The 14,873-nt window shown below is 39.0% G+C and overlaps 1 protein-coding gene and 1 long non-coding RNA gene across 10 annotated transcripts in view; one reads left to right on the top strand and one right to left on the bottom strand.

Moving 5' to 3' along the window:
• FBXO38 (F-box protein 38) overlaps window positions 1-13,564 on the bottom strand; it is a 58,743-nt gene extending 45,179 nt beyond the window's left edge. For all 4 annotated transcript variants that reach the window (XM_005558189.4, XM_015452108.3, XM_005558193.4 and 1 more), the window contains exons 1-2: window positions 13,480-13,564; window positions 2,404-2,594 (exon numbers count right to left, since the gene is read on the bottom strand). In XM_005558189.4, the coding sequence (XP_005558246.1) occupies window positions 2,404-2,531 (128 nt within the window). In that variant the 5' untranslated portion in view covers window positions 2,532-2,594; window positions 13,480-13,564. The remainder of the gene's footprint in view (window positions 1-2,403; window positions 2,595-13,479) is intronic.
• Window positions 13,565-13,752: 188 nt separating this feature from the next.
• The window catches only part of LOC107130089 (uncharacterized), a 171,389-nt gene continuing 170,268 nt past the window's right edge, over window positions 13,753-14,873 (top strand). For all 6 annotated transcript variants that reach the window (XR_010587665.2, XR_010587664.2, XR_010587663.2 and 3 more), the window contains exon 1: window positions 13,753-13,997. This is a non-coding gene — a long non-coding RNA (uncharacterized lncRNA). The remainder of the gene's footprint in view (window positions 13,998-14,873) is intronic.

The raw sequence follows: 14,873 nt of genomic DNA, 5'->3' as shown, positions 1-14,873 counted from the left end.
ACATGTTTTTTCTTCATAGTTACATAGTCAAAGGACTAGAGTTCTGAAGACAGATCAAATATAACACTTTAGAAAAGAGAGCATAGCAGGGACAGCAAAGATTAGGTTTCTTGTAAGGAAAGCCATAGTTTTTCTTGTTTTATGAAGACATGTTAAGTAGTTACTACACCACCACAGTGAGTCCTCAAATCAAAATTTTGGAAGACTAAAAATGAAACAAAATTTAGTTTGTTTTCAGAATAAATACATGAAGTTCAAGAACTAAGTTCATGGTTCTTTCTACATGCTGTGAAATGCTCTGTTTTCTTCATTGTAACCACCATTATATCTTGACTTGATTCCACCCCTTCCATTTGAATATTCTGTTTGAACTGCACAACGTTATCTGATCTATTTTCAGTTTAGATTATGGTCCAATGGCCAGGTGTGGTGGCTTATGCATGTAATTCCAGCACTTTGGGAGGCCAAAATGGGAGGATTGCTTGAGGCCAGAAGTTAAGACCAATCTAGGCAACAAATCAAGATCCCGACTCTATGAAAAAATAAAAAAAATTAGCCAAGCACAGTGGTGTGTGCCCCTAAGGCAAAAGGATAGCTTAAGCCCAGGAGTTCAAGGTTGCAGTGAGCCATGATCATACCCTGCACTCCAGCCAGAGTGAGACTCTGTCTCAAAAAAATATACATATATAATACATGGTCCAATTTTTTCCTAGCATTATCCAACTTTATCCCTAGATGCAATTTTACCTATGCTTTCTTAAAGAATTCTGAAGGATTTATTGTTTAATTCACTGATCCACTTTGAATTTAGCTGTAAGACATGAGATAAAAATGCGCTTTTATTTTTTTCACCAAATGGTTTGTAGGTTGAGACATCGTTGCTGAATAGTCCACCCAGCTTTTCCTCACTGATGTGAATACAACCTTGTCATAAACTAGATCTCCACATGTATTTGAATGGAGCCTATGTTTGTCTCCTTTACCCAACTGTCTGGCTTTCTTTTCCAAAACATTTTAGAATGTAATTGAACATCTAGTAGTTGTAAGACTCTTTTTCTGAAAATTTTTGGCTATTCTGACAGACTTTTTTTCTGCCAGATGAAAGTTAATATCATTTTGTTTTGTTAAAAAAAAAAACTACCATTTTTAATTTGGTCTTCTAATCCCAGACAGAACTGAACTAGCAAAAACTACAATGTGTCACACAATAACAAACTGCAGGAAATAATGACATACACATTTATATTAGAAAAAAAAATACAGTGCCTAGGATCTCCTAAAATAACTGTTCTTGCTATTTTAAAAGTTCATAATCTGCAAATATTCATTTACAGAAATTCAAAACATTCTTAAGAACTTCAAATAAAGAAATTTTTCATAGGTAAACAACCTAAAATAATGGAAAATCCAGATGCTTAGAGAAGTTAATTCCAACTACAATTGCAGAAAACAGAAAAACTGAAACCAATCTAGATGTCAGACAAGGGAAATGATAAGTACCATGTTATTTATACATTCTATAGAATAGTAAGCAGTAAAAAAAAAAATTATGAAGACCATGTAGCAATATGAAAAGAGGCAGAATAACCATTAACATTTACCAAGCATTTATGCTTTCAGTGTGCTAAGTGTTTAATGCATTATCTCACTGAATCCTAATAATACTGCCACTATGTCTATTATTAGTCTTGAGCTAGCAAATAATGAACCCAGGATTCAAACTCAGATCTCTAATTTCAGAGACAAAGTATGTTAGAATTTGTTTATTTGAATTATAGACATAAGGACAATAATTGAAAGAAGAGAGCAGTGGAAACTAGAATGACAGTTTTCCTTCAAAAAAAAAAAAAGTTGTTATAATGCAGTTTGGGTAAAAATATAATTTTTTTAGAAGTCTTTTTGTGTTGTGCTCATAAAACAACTTTAATGTATGCACTGCATTTAGTTATGATGGGTATTATTTCAGAAAACTTTGTTACAATCACTTACACGTACGTTTCTCACTGAAGGTTGTAGTCAGAAAAAGTCAGAAACACTGCCTTATATTGTGCAGTGTACACACATAGTGCTGTTATAATGCAGTAACAAAAGTCAACAAATCTATTAGTCAATAAAAATTCCAAGAAGTCTAGAAATGTTAACAGTCTAGAGAAAGGCTGTCCAACAGAACTATCTGTGACAAAAGAAATATTACTCTGTTGTCCTATACACTGTGTCCACTAGCCACATATGGCTACTAAGCACTTGAAATGTACCCATGCAACTGACGAACTAAATTTTAAATTTTTACTTAATTGAAATGTAAATGCTGCATGTAGCTGGCAGCTACCACATTAGACAGCACTGCCTCAGGGTTTGCTCTTATCCATTCCAGGTAGGTAAGTCAACCAAACACAATCTTACCTAAAAATATGGCAAAGTACTTCATGTGAAAGTTGATTCATATAGTCCTTTGTTTCATCTGCTGTCATTTCTTCTGGAATTTCATTATTCATGATACATGTTTTCACACTTTTCTTTCGTGGCCCCATTGTTGTGCAGTCTCCAGTATCAAAGAGAAAATCTTCCTTTTTGTTTACTTGAGTTCAAAGTACCTGAAAAGCAAACAGAGAATGAAGTAGTCTAAAAAAACACACCCCCTATTAAAACACAGGTTAAACAATGTTTATTCTCAAACACACACAGGCAAAGGTATCATAATGGTACATATCACATTCAAATTAATAAAAACATTAATTTGTTCTGTGCAAAAAGCACAGAACATCTTTTTCTGAAGATGAGTGGAGAATCAACTTCTGAAGATAATGTAAATGTGCATTATTTAGAATGAGCAAAAATCCAGGAATCATGAGTACTGTGTTTTAATTTGTACTGTTGCTTCTTAGCTTATTCACTCAATTTCTCTAAGTATCTATTTCTTCATATGTAACATGTGATCATTAAATGAGGAATCAAAACCTCTTCCAGCTCCAGGAGCTTGTGGTTCTAGGACTGCTTCTAACATAGTAGAAACTAGAGGACATTCTTGGGTTCTAATCTTGATTCTGCCCCCAAATTACTTCTATAAACTTGCAACAATCTTTAAAATTCTTCATTCTCTCACCTATAAAGTCAGGGATTAGATTAGTCATGGACCCCTTTGTGAATCTGATAAAAACCAGAGAACTCCTAAAAAATAAACACAAGCTTATATACAATTTCAGAGAAAGAATGCAACATCCCTTCTCCCTCTCTTGTGAATATTGAGATGGTATTTCACTTTTGTATCACATGCACATTTTGTTTTTAAAATAAGCTTTAGAGAAGGACGAAAACAGAGAAAATAGGGGAGAGGGGAGGAACGGAGAGTGAAAGCAGAGAGAAAATGGGTTGCATGAGCACCCAGATGGTTTTTTGTTCTATTGATCGGCATGTGGAGTTAACACCTTGACTGTCAAATTGTCCAGGAATTTTAATAAGGAAAGTTTATAGGAAATACTGGTCTCTTTAACATTAATGGCTTTGTAGATGGAGGAGGCACAGGATGACAACCGAAAAGAGGTGCATTCACATTCATTTAAATATGCCTTGGCACATTTATTTTGAATACCACTTGTATACTCTGGGCCAATGTAAACAAAGAGCCCAGAGGCAAGTGGAGATACATAATCAAATAACCACACAAATGAGCTCAGAATTACACAAGGAGGTAACTGCTACAAAGACAGTAAACACAGTTCTAAAGCCTCATATAACAAACGGGCCAGAGCCACTAATGATTCTCCTAAGGAAAAGACAATTGAGCCGATAACTGAAGGGAGAGCATGAATTAACACTGCAAAAAGTAGGAAAGAAGAAAAGCATTCTTGGAGCTACACAGGCATGTGCTGGATTCTGCAAAGGAGCTTGGCTCTTTTAAGGAACTGAAATAAAACCAAAGGTATTAGGGTACAGAGGGTGATAAAAAGGGAATAAGATGAGGCTGAACTGCTAGCAGGGGTCTTAATCCTCAATGTGATAGGAAACTCCTAAGGGATCTTAAAAATGAGAGAAGAGCGATACACTTCAAGAACCCAAGCATTCAGGCATCTCAGTAGAAGAAAGGCACCTGGTGGGCAGAGGGTACTTTAAGTACATGCAGTTCCTGGGGTTCTTTTGCCTCAGCAGTAAATGGACACACTACTAGGCTAAGTAAATCTTCATCATTTCTTGTGCCTGTGTGTGTGTGTTCCAGTCTCTTCTTCCCTCACTGAAAGGTTATGTGCTATTTACTTCTTGAGGCTGTCAGCATGCTTGCCTTTCATACCCCAAACACACACACACACACTCCCTCATTTGTTGTTTCTAACCAGTATGGCCTGAGAAAATAGACAAATCAATGTGTGTGGACTGGCATCAACAGGTACCTCATAGTGTGAGCCTAAAAAATTCTGCAAAAAGTAGGTATATGGGCTATGCTACCCTGAATTTGTGACATGTATCTTAAGTTCTCAGAAGCTTACTCCTACGTTGTCCATCACATTTTGGCTAACAGGCCTCTGGAAAAATAAAGTGCATACTCAGAACTGCCCAAGCTAAAAGAAAAGCTATAAATAAACTCACCTGCTTCTGATTATATTACTGCACACCTTTTCTTGTTTACTGCCCTGCCTGCTCCAAATGAATTTTTCCATCTTATGATAGCTCCTGAAACCTCTGAGGTTACACTGAACATGTAGTCAACAAATCCAATAGCCTCTTTCCAGTGCTTCCCCATCTGACCCATTTGTATTATGGGACACTGCTGACCACTCCTTTGAAACCATCTCATCCTCTGGCTCCCAAAGTGACATTCTCCATCCTTGTGGTTCCTCTATGACCACTGCTCAGTCTCCTTTGCTAATTCATCCTCGAGCCCTCTTCTCCATGGCCAATTGTACCCATTCGCAAGGATTTAGCTACTACAAATATATATATATATATATATATATGTGTATATATATACACACACACACACACACAAAGAAAAGCAAAAAAAGAAAAAAATTTCCAACTCTACTTCTTACCTCTCCTGAGCTCTGAACTTTATTTCCTCTGCTTATCAGAAATTTTCACGTCAATAACTTGAACATCCTCCAAAAACATTATGTCCAAAATGAACGCTTCATATCACGAACCCTCCCCCTTCCCAAAACAAAATACACAGATATATGCAAATAAACATACCTATTTTCCTAATGTGTTTTACTAAATTCCTGAATTATAAACCTTGAAATCATCCTAAATATATTCTGATTTCTCATTTCCCACAGACAACTGATTGGCTATTCTTATCAATTTTATCTCAGTACAGTTCTTACATCCACTCCCATTAGTTTTGGGAGTTAATAACATTCATGTGCGCTACTGAAATGGCTTCCTAAATGATACCCATCACTGTATCCTCAGGGTCGAGGAAAAGCTTAGCAGACACTATGCCTGCCATAAGTAATTTACTGAATAAATGCTTACTATGGTATACTCCACACTGAAGCTGCAGTTATCTTTTTAAAACAGCCCTCTGATTTATAGTGCTAAGTGAAAAAAGCAAAACATAGACTACATCTAAAGTATGATTCTAACAACAACATAATTTTAAAAATTAAAAAGATTACCCCCCTAAAACTTTTTTTTAAAAAGTATGATAAAAAAGACAAATATACTGTGTCTGCGTACAACATTTTATGAAAGATGACAACAAAACATTAACTGGTAACCTTTGAGGAGTGGTAACAGAGGTTTAGGAAAGCAGAAAAGAACTTTTACTTTTCATTTCATATTATTCGCCATCATTTGACATTTTCAGATTGTTTTTAAGAAGTACAATATACATTGCCAAACAAAACAAAACAATCGGCCTACAAGAAATCCTGGTTCAGAGGATAAAATATTTCCAATCTAATCTAAAAACACCAGATGTTCCAGTCTTATCTTCTTCCAATCCTTACCACTTGCTCTCAGTATACTCACTCTAGCAGACCAGTATCTTCTTCGTTCCCCCAAACAACCATTGGTGTTTCATTCCTAATATGCTTTTAACTCTGATTGGAAATGTCCTTCTCTTCCCTGCTTTGCCTAGAAAACTGCCTGTAAAAATCTAGCTTAAACGTAAGTCCTCCGTAAAAGCTTCCCCTACTCACGCCTTCATTTGAGCTCCCTGTGGGACTTAACATATGCTTCCATAGCAGTTTGTGTAGTGATTTATTAGTCATGTTTCTGCTAAAAAATCTTGCCTCTAGGTGATAACAAGTCCTTGCTCACAATATACCCTCAAATATCTAACGTATGAATATCCATCAGTCTTTCCATTATTCCATATACATCCCATAGGTTCAAGGCTGCTTCTAAAAACCATTTCATGCTCCTATGGGGCGTTTGCTACCACAGCATTCAATGATCTCAGCAACAAACTTATAGCCCAGACAATAATGCAATCAGATTTTACTCCAGTGACACATATAACAGCTACTCTGTAGCATGTAAAAGCCTCAACACGACTATTAACCAGCAAAGACTAATCCACCCACAAATTACCTAGATGCTCAGACTAATCCTCCAGTTGTTATAATTTAGCACGTATTCAGCTTTAAGAATCCTGACAATTCTTCATGGAGATCATGCTCTTGATTCTTTATTCCTTTAATAAAAAGTGTTTTTCTTTTTTTTTTAATCCCTTCTTCCTCCTTTTTCTTCATCAAATTCACACCACCTAATAACATCTTCCTCTGCTGATTCCACCTTTGATTGTTCCTTAGGATTTTACAATGTAGTGCTTTTGTGTGAATTAGATTTAGTAGCCTTAGTGCACAAATTATACTTGAATTTTTAGACTAAATACCCAGAACCTTAAACATCATTGCATTTATAAAACTCCACTTATTGAGAATTAAAAAATATTTACTCACAGAGATGTTATACAATATTACACTGAGGTTAGATCTCCAGGAAGCTGACAAAAACCTTAACCTACAGTATCCTTTAACACTAACTAGCAAAAAGCCTACATTTTAAATTAGCAGGACTGACAAAATTTTAGATGAAACGATTCATATCATGGCTAGAATTGAAGACTTAGGTCTTTTAGTTCTTACTTGGCAGGTGGAATAGTGACACCCCTGCCCTAAGTCTATCTTGGGGAAGGGACTTGTGGAGATGAACACTAGGGTAAAGGAAAAGATCTTTATCTTATATATAGGAGGCTGACAGGACTTACAGCCAGGAGAAATCTACCAGTCCTCTCAAGTTCAAGTAGATGTCTGAAAATGTTCAGGAGATAAAAAGCTTCCTCAGTCAACAAATTTTATTTTCCCCCATCCTTACTCAGTCTTGATAATTGATAAAGGACAATAAAGTTGCTTCAGCTAAAGTTGGCTTCATCTTCATTTAAGTGAAATACCCAGCTGGGCTATGCTGAACATTTCATCTCAGGTACTGATGAATAGGGGCCTGGTTTCCCTATATGAGAAAGAAAACATGAAATTCACACAAACTCCCAAGTAAGTGGTGATGCTATCATTTTTTTTTTCTTTTTCGAGAGACGGAGTCTCGCTGTGTCACCCAGGCTGGAGTGCAATGGCGCGATCTTGGCTCACTGCAACCTCCGCCTCCTGGGTTGAAGCAATTCTTCCACCTCAGCCTCCCGAGTAGCTGGGACTACACGCATGTACCACCACATTCGGCTAATTTTTGTATTTTTAGTAGAGACGGGGTTTCACCATGTTGGCCAGACTGCTATCAAACTCCTGACCTCAAGTGATCTGCCCGTCTCGGCCTCCCCAAGTACTGGCATTACAGGCGTGAGTCAGTATGCCCGGCTGGTATCCCTTTTTAATGTGCACCCTTTCTCTTATTCGCTTTTTAGTTGGAAGAGGAACCAAATCAAGTGAGGAGAAAATTGCCATCACTAGTCTTGTGTTCTTTTCTCACTCCTACCTCCAAAATACCACTTGCTACTAAACACCCTGCCTTCAATTCACTTGAGAAACTCAACAAGGCAGAGAAGGTACAAAGCAGTAGCAGGTTAAAAAAAGAGTAAAGGAGGGGAAAGTCCAGTTACTGGCATTAGAGAAAGATGAGTTGGAGGGAGTCTTGCCGAGAAGTCATGGAGCATGAGGGACAGGTGAGTACAGGTATACCTTAATTGTGTTTCACTTTATTGGGCTTCAAAGATAATGTGTCTTTCACAAATTGAAGGTTTGTGGAAACACTGTGTCAAGCAAGTTTATTGGTGCCTTTTTCCAGCAGCACGTGCTCACTTCATGTCTCTGTGTCACATTTTGGTAATTCTCCTTTCATTATTATTATATGTGTTATGGTGATCTATGATCAGTGATTTTTGATGTTACTACTTTAATTGTTTTGGAGGTACCACAAACCATGCTATATAAGATGGCAAACTTGACTGATAAATATGGTGTCGTTCTAACTGCTCCACTGGCTAGCTGTTCTCCTATCTCTGTCCCTCTCCTTAGGCCTCCCTATTTCCTGAGACACAACGATATTGAATTAGACCAATTAAGAACTCTACAATGGCCTCTAAGTGCTCAAGTGAAAGGAAGAGTTGAACATCTCTCACTTTAAATCAAAAGCAAGAAATGACTAACCTTAGTGAGGAAGTCATGTTGAAAGCCAAGACAGACCAAAACCTAGGCTTCTTGTGCCAAACATTAGCTAAGTTGTGAACACAAAGAAAACGTTCTTGAGAAAACTACAAGTGTTACTCCAGTGAATAAACAAATGATAAGAAAGCAAGACAGCCTATTGCTGATATACAGAATGTCTGAGTTGTAAGGATAGAAGTTCAAACCAGCCACATTCCCTAAGCCAAAGCCTAATTCAGAGTAAGGCCCTAGGTCTCCACAATTCCATGAAGGCCGAGAGAGGTGAGGAAGCTTTAGAAGAAAAGTTGAAAGCTAGCAGAGGGTGGTTCATGAGCTTATGGAAAGAAGTTGTCTCCACAACAGAAAAGCACAAGGTGGAGCAGCAAATGTTGATGGAGAAGCTGCAAGTTATCCAAAAGATCGACCTTTGATAACGGCGGAAAGGAGCTACGTTACACAACAGATTTTCAGTATGTACAGCCTTCCATTGGAATAATATTCCATATCAGATTTTCACTGCTAGGGAGAAGTAAATGCCTAATTTCAAAGGACAGGCTGATTATCTTGTTAGAGAATGCAGCTGGTGACATGAAGTTGAAGCCAATGCTTACTAACCATTCTGAAAATCGTAGGGCCCTTCAGAATGATGTTAAATCTACTCTGCCTGTGCTCTACAAAAGGAACAACAAAGCCTGGATGACAGCACATCTGTTTACAGCATAGCATACTAAATACTTTAAGACTTCTACTAAGATCTACTCCTCAGAAAAGTTTCCTTTCAAAATCTTACTGTTCATTGACAATGGACCTAGTCATCTAAGAGGTCCCTTAGAGATATACAAGGAGATTAATATTGTTTCCATGCCTGCTAACACAATATCCATTCTGCAGCTAATAGATCAAGAACTTTCAACTTTCAAATCATATTATTTAAGAAACAAATTTCCTGGCTGGGCGCGGTGGCTCACACCTATAATCCCAGCACTTTGGGAGGCCGAGGCAGGCGGATTACAAGGTCAGGAGTTTGAGACCAGTCTGGCCAACATAGTGAAACCCCATCTCTACTAAAAATACAAAAATTAGCTGGGCGTGGTGGCACGTGCCTGTAATCCCAGCTACTCGGGAGGCTGAGGCAGGAGAATTGCTTGAACCAGGGTGTCAGTGGTTGCAGTGAGCGAAGATCGCACCACTGCACTCGAGCCTGGTAACAGAGCTAGATTCTGTCTCAAAAAAATAAAAAAGGAAGAAATTTCCTAAGGCTATAGCTGCTATAGACTGTGATTCCTCTGATGGATATGGGCAAACTAAATCAAAATCTTGTGGAAAGGATATATTAATAGCTTAATAGAAGCTATTAAGAACGCCTGTGACTCATGGGAGGAGGTCAAAAGATCAACATTAACAAGAGTTTGGAATCCAGTCCTCATGGATGACTCTGAGGAATTCAAGACTTCTGTGGTTATAGAAGGAGCAGGATTGAAATAAAAAACAACGAAAGACTTCAGTGGAGGAAGTTGTTGCAGATGTGGAACTATAATCGTATGGACGCCTGAAGATATGACTGAATTGCTGCAATCTCATGATAAAACTTGAACAGATGAGAGGTTGGTTCTTATAGATGAACAAAGAAAGTGGTTTGATGAGATGAAATCTACTTCTGGTGAAGATGCTGTAAACATTATTGAAATGACAACAAAGGATTTAGAATACTACATCAACTCAGTTGATAGGGCAGCGCCAGGGTTTGAGAGGATTGAGTCTAATTTTGAAAGAAATTCTACTGTGAGTAAAATGCTATCATACATCGCATGCTACAATAAAATATTTCCTAAAAGGAAGAGCCAATCAATGAGGCAAACTTCACTGCTGTCCTAAGAAACTGCCAAGCCACCCTAGTGTTCAGCAACCACCACCCTGATCAGTCAGCAGCCATCAAGACAGAGATAAGACCTTCCATCAACAAAAATATTATGACTCGCTGAAGGCTCAGATTAATTGTTAGCATTTTTAAAAATCAAGTACTTTAAAATTATGGCATATACATTAGTTTAGATATAATGCTGTTACACACTTAATAGATTATACTACATTGTAAAATATAACTTCTGTAAACACAGGGAAACCAAAAAATTTGTGACTTGCTTTATTGCAGTAGTCTGGAACCAAACCTGCAGTATCTCTGAGCTATGCCTGCATAAATAAGGAGGAGAGTGTTATATATAAAGACTATACTTTGCAGTACCAGGTGTTACCTATAGGCTTAGCAACTTCTAGACCCTCAGACTCTGAACCTTAAGGAAATGTCAGAAATGACAGAATCATAGAATCCTAGAATGTTAAAAGTTGAAGAGGACCTGAGAGACTACTTAATCACACAGTTCTCAATTTTTTGTGGGTCACAAACCCATCTGAGAATATGATGAAAGTGGCACATCTATTTTCCAGACTCGTGCAAGCAGAAATACATACACGATTTCAGGGGGTTCATATTCACAGACATCGAAGCTCATCCAGTGATCCCGAATTTTTAAGATGAACAAACAGAACCAGAGAGGATAAGGTGACAAATCACTTGCCCAAGATTAAATAGTGTCAATGTTCAGGCTGGGATACAGACTTCCCAGGTTACACTAAACATCCTATCATCAAGTCAGTCCTCTGCCACCGTGGCTGTCTTCCGGCATTCCAGAGCAATGCCCCCGTGCTTGGAGAAAGGCTTCTAGATGCTCTGATAGAACTGCATCTGACCACACCCTACTTCACAAATTAGGGTTTATGGTCCATTTAATTTAGGCTCCCACACAGTGGTCTATGGCCACCTTAGGTATATTATAGTCATTCTGTGGCTGCCTGCTTAGCTGACCTTAGCCACAGGAAGCATTACTTTTGTCTTGGTGTTGCAAGCACATTCTTAAACCAGAGTTGTTTCCAAAAAGTGTTCTCCTCCTATCTTGTTAATTCAAATCTCCTTTCCATCCCAAACTCAAATTACTTTTATCCTCATGAAAAATACCCACCTCTCACTTAAAATTTCCCAATATTCTCAATGATCCTATCTGGTCAAGGGCTTTCCTGCTCTTCAAGTTTCTCATGCCTTTCTTTTGGTTTCTATTGGTTTCAGCTTGCTCATATCAAAGTAGCCTTGCATATCACTTAATTTGCCCTCACAGACCTTAACTGACATCATAGACTATCTAGTGTATCTACTGACTAGGACAGCCTCTCGTCTAAGGAAATACCACACCACATCCAGCAAACTGCTCAGATAAAAACCACACACGAACAAAACAAAACAAAAAACCCCCACAGGATTATGGTGCTGAAAAAGGCCTAGAAATCATCCAGTTCAACCCTTCGTTTTACAGATAAGGAAAGTGAGACCTAGAGACGTTAGATGTCTTATCCAAAGTCACAGAGGCAGAATGTACCAGTGTGAAGCAGGGATCCAGGTCTTCAACTCCTTTTTAATTTTATTTCACTATACCACCTTATTTCATTTTAGTATACTACCAATTTTACTTCACTATATCACCCTACCTTACAGGAATCTAGCTGTTCCTTTTTCTCCTCTACTATGCATTAGTATCTGTTTGACTAAATATAAAGAGTGTACCTCTGGGCACACAGCCATTTAAACAAAGAGGCACACAAAACTCTACATTCTTTACCCAAGGAGGATATCAGAATTACAGCATCACACATTTTAAAGAGGGGAAAGAAGGCTTACAGATAATCTAAAATGTTAATTCTCAAAATGAAAGTTAAAAATCACAAGCGGATTTTTTTCAGTCTATGCCTATGTAACACATACCCTCCAAACTGGACCTCCTCCCTCCCTGAGAAAATCACGGCTTTATAGAACTATTATTTTATCCTTCACTTGTGCTGGGGGAATGGGCAAGGGGATGAAAAACCAGTGATCTAATCCAACGTCTTCCTTTGGCTGATAAAAAAAAATCTCAAGTTCAGAAAGAGGAAGGGATTTGGCCAAAGTAAACCATCAAGTTAACAGAAACTTTGCAACAAAAATTAAGGTCTCCTGTTTTTCACTTTGTAGTGGTTTACACTGTTGGTTTAGGTGTATAAAACAAAGTTTTCTGGACAGAGCTTCTCATTGCACAGGAACCTTCCTAAGTGCCCAGATGCCCTTGGCCAGCTTGGTGTCTGCAAAGAAACACGGTAGACATCTCTTAGTCAAATTCTGGATGTGCAGAGTGCAGGGAGAACATGCTTTTCAGGTCCGTAAAGGCTCCATAAAAGGGGAGTTAAGAATCTTATTTCCACAGCTAGGGCACGGACATCAAAGGCATCCAACACAGATAAGCAAACTGCAGCACAGAAAGGCTAATGGACCTAGACAAGGTCACACAGTGTGTAGGTGGAAGGGGTAAAACTAGAATTCAGGGATCCTGATACTCAGGCGTGGCAGCCTCTCAAAGATGTGTTCACTGCTTCCTGCTCACGGACATCCCCTCAGTACTCTGAACACAGGCCTCCTTCACTTCACAGGCCGAAACAGCGACTTAACATTAAAATCATGAAATTCGTGACGCCCGGAGTGGGAGACAGTCACAGAAGCTGTCCAGTGCAACACCCTCAGACATTTGATTGAGGAAACTGGGGCCCAGAGAGGGTTCTTTAGGCTGGATTTTGGGGCCAGGCAGAGGAGCAGGCAAACCCCGCAAGCACGGCCTAGAAGGCCAGGAACTACAAATTCAACCCCTGATCTCTCAGGGAGCTCTAGGCCCGAAGGGGGCCTGAGGCCGAGCTTAAGCGGTCGGAAGTTCCAGAACCCCCATCCAGCTACCTCAGCCCTGCCACACGCACTCCTGGCTTTGCCACCCCGCTCCCGGTCCCCAGGCCCACTCAGCCGCCGCCTCACCTACGCCGACCCTCCGTCTGTTATTGTGGTTGAGAGGGAGGGACGCTACAGACACTTCCCCGGCCCCCACTGCTGAGGCACTTCCGCTTCCGCCGCCGCTCGCACATTTCCGGAGTGTCGTCATCCGGGGCTGGACCATCAACCCGTGTCCATATTATGTGTGTAAAGAAGCATCAAAGCGCGGCAGCCATGTTCAGCGTGGCATTTCGGAAGGCTTAGGAGGTGCTGGTCTTTCACGTGACACTAAAGCGCCATGCCGGAAGCACTGAGTTTGATGCGCCGGAACCAGTTTCCACCGTGTGGTTTGGTCTTGATTTCCACTGGTTCTCTGGGGTCTTGGATACCCTCCGGACCTCGCCTTTGCCATTTGCGAAGTAGATAGGTTCCAATAGAGATTTTACCAAAATCATTCAACTGAAAATAGGTAACTTTTTTTTTGAAAGGAAGGACGGGGGCGCGGTTAAAGATGTTAAGTCTTAAGTCATCCCTTCTGTGATTTCGGGACATTGTCTTTGCACGTAAGTAATAGTATTTTACAGTCCAAAGGAATTTCACATGAGTGTCATTAAAAACTCTACACGACCCTGACATGTAGGCAAGGATCAACTTAATCACCTTTTTTGTTGTTTAATGGATAAGGAATTGTCTTCAGAGAGTGTAATTGACTTGCACAATGTTGCACAGATGGACTGAAATTGAGATTTTTACCTTTTACATCCTGTGTTATTGACCTTATATACATGTAATTAATATGGGCTGAAATCGCTAGATTTAAATAGATACAAATACTTCTTAGGAAAGTTAGTGTGCATTAAAGCCATGTAAGATACGATTTGACAAGACGTAGCATTGACTAGGCTATTCTGCTGGAGAAGAAAAAGCTAAAGAAGGCTTGGGAATCCTGTTTCTTCTTCTTTTCTTGATTGATACCAGACCTACTAGTTTTTCCCCTCTTTCCCCAGTGTGGTTCTGCACCTTAGGTTTCAGCTTGTCTTAGGCACCCACAGTTTTAGCTATCCCATTCCACCTGTCAAACCATGTATCTGTTTTTTGATTTGGAGCTCTGTTAGGACAAACAAAACCAAACCTCATCATATTCATGTACTAGTCATTGTAATCTCAGCTTTCTTGTTACATTCTTCTTGTAATTGAAGACAAAAATGAATTTTTATGCTATTTGCTTCTGTCGGTTTGTTTCCTAGATTATCCTGAAGAATAAATAGGAATTACGAAAGTTTCTAGTGCAGGGCATGGTATATTTAGAAGGCATTCAGTAAGGTTTATTTCAGCACAATTGTCCTGAATTTTTAATTCAATGGAATATGATTTTCATTTTATTAGCATTCCTCCTTCTGTAAAAAGCACTGTAGTGGGGCCTGAAATGAATACTCATG

The sequence above is a fragment of the Macaca fascicularis genome, chromosome 6, assembly GCF_037993035.2.
Source record: "Macaca fascicularis isolate 582-1 chromosome 6, T2T-MFA8v1.1".
In the NCBI taxonomy this organism is placed as follows: Eukaryota; Metazoa; Chordata; class Mammalia; order Primates; family Cercopithecidae; genus Macaca; species Macaca fascicularis.
The sequence above is the reverse complement of the archived record's forward strand: the minus strand, read 5'-3'. Positions and strand labels throughout refer to the sequence as shown.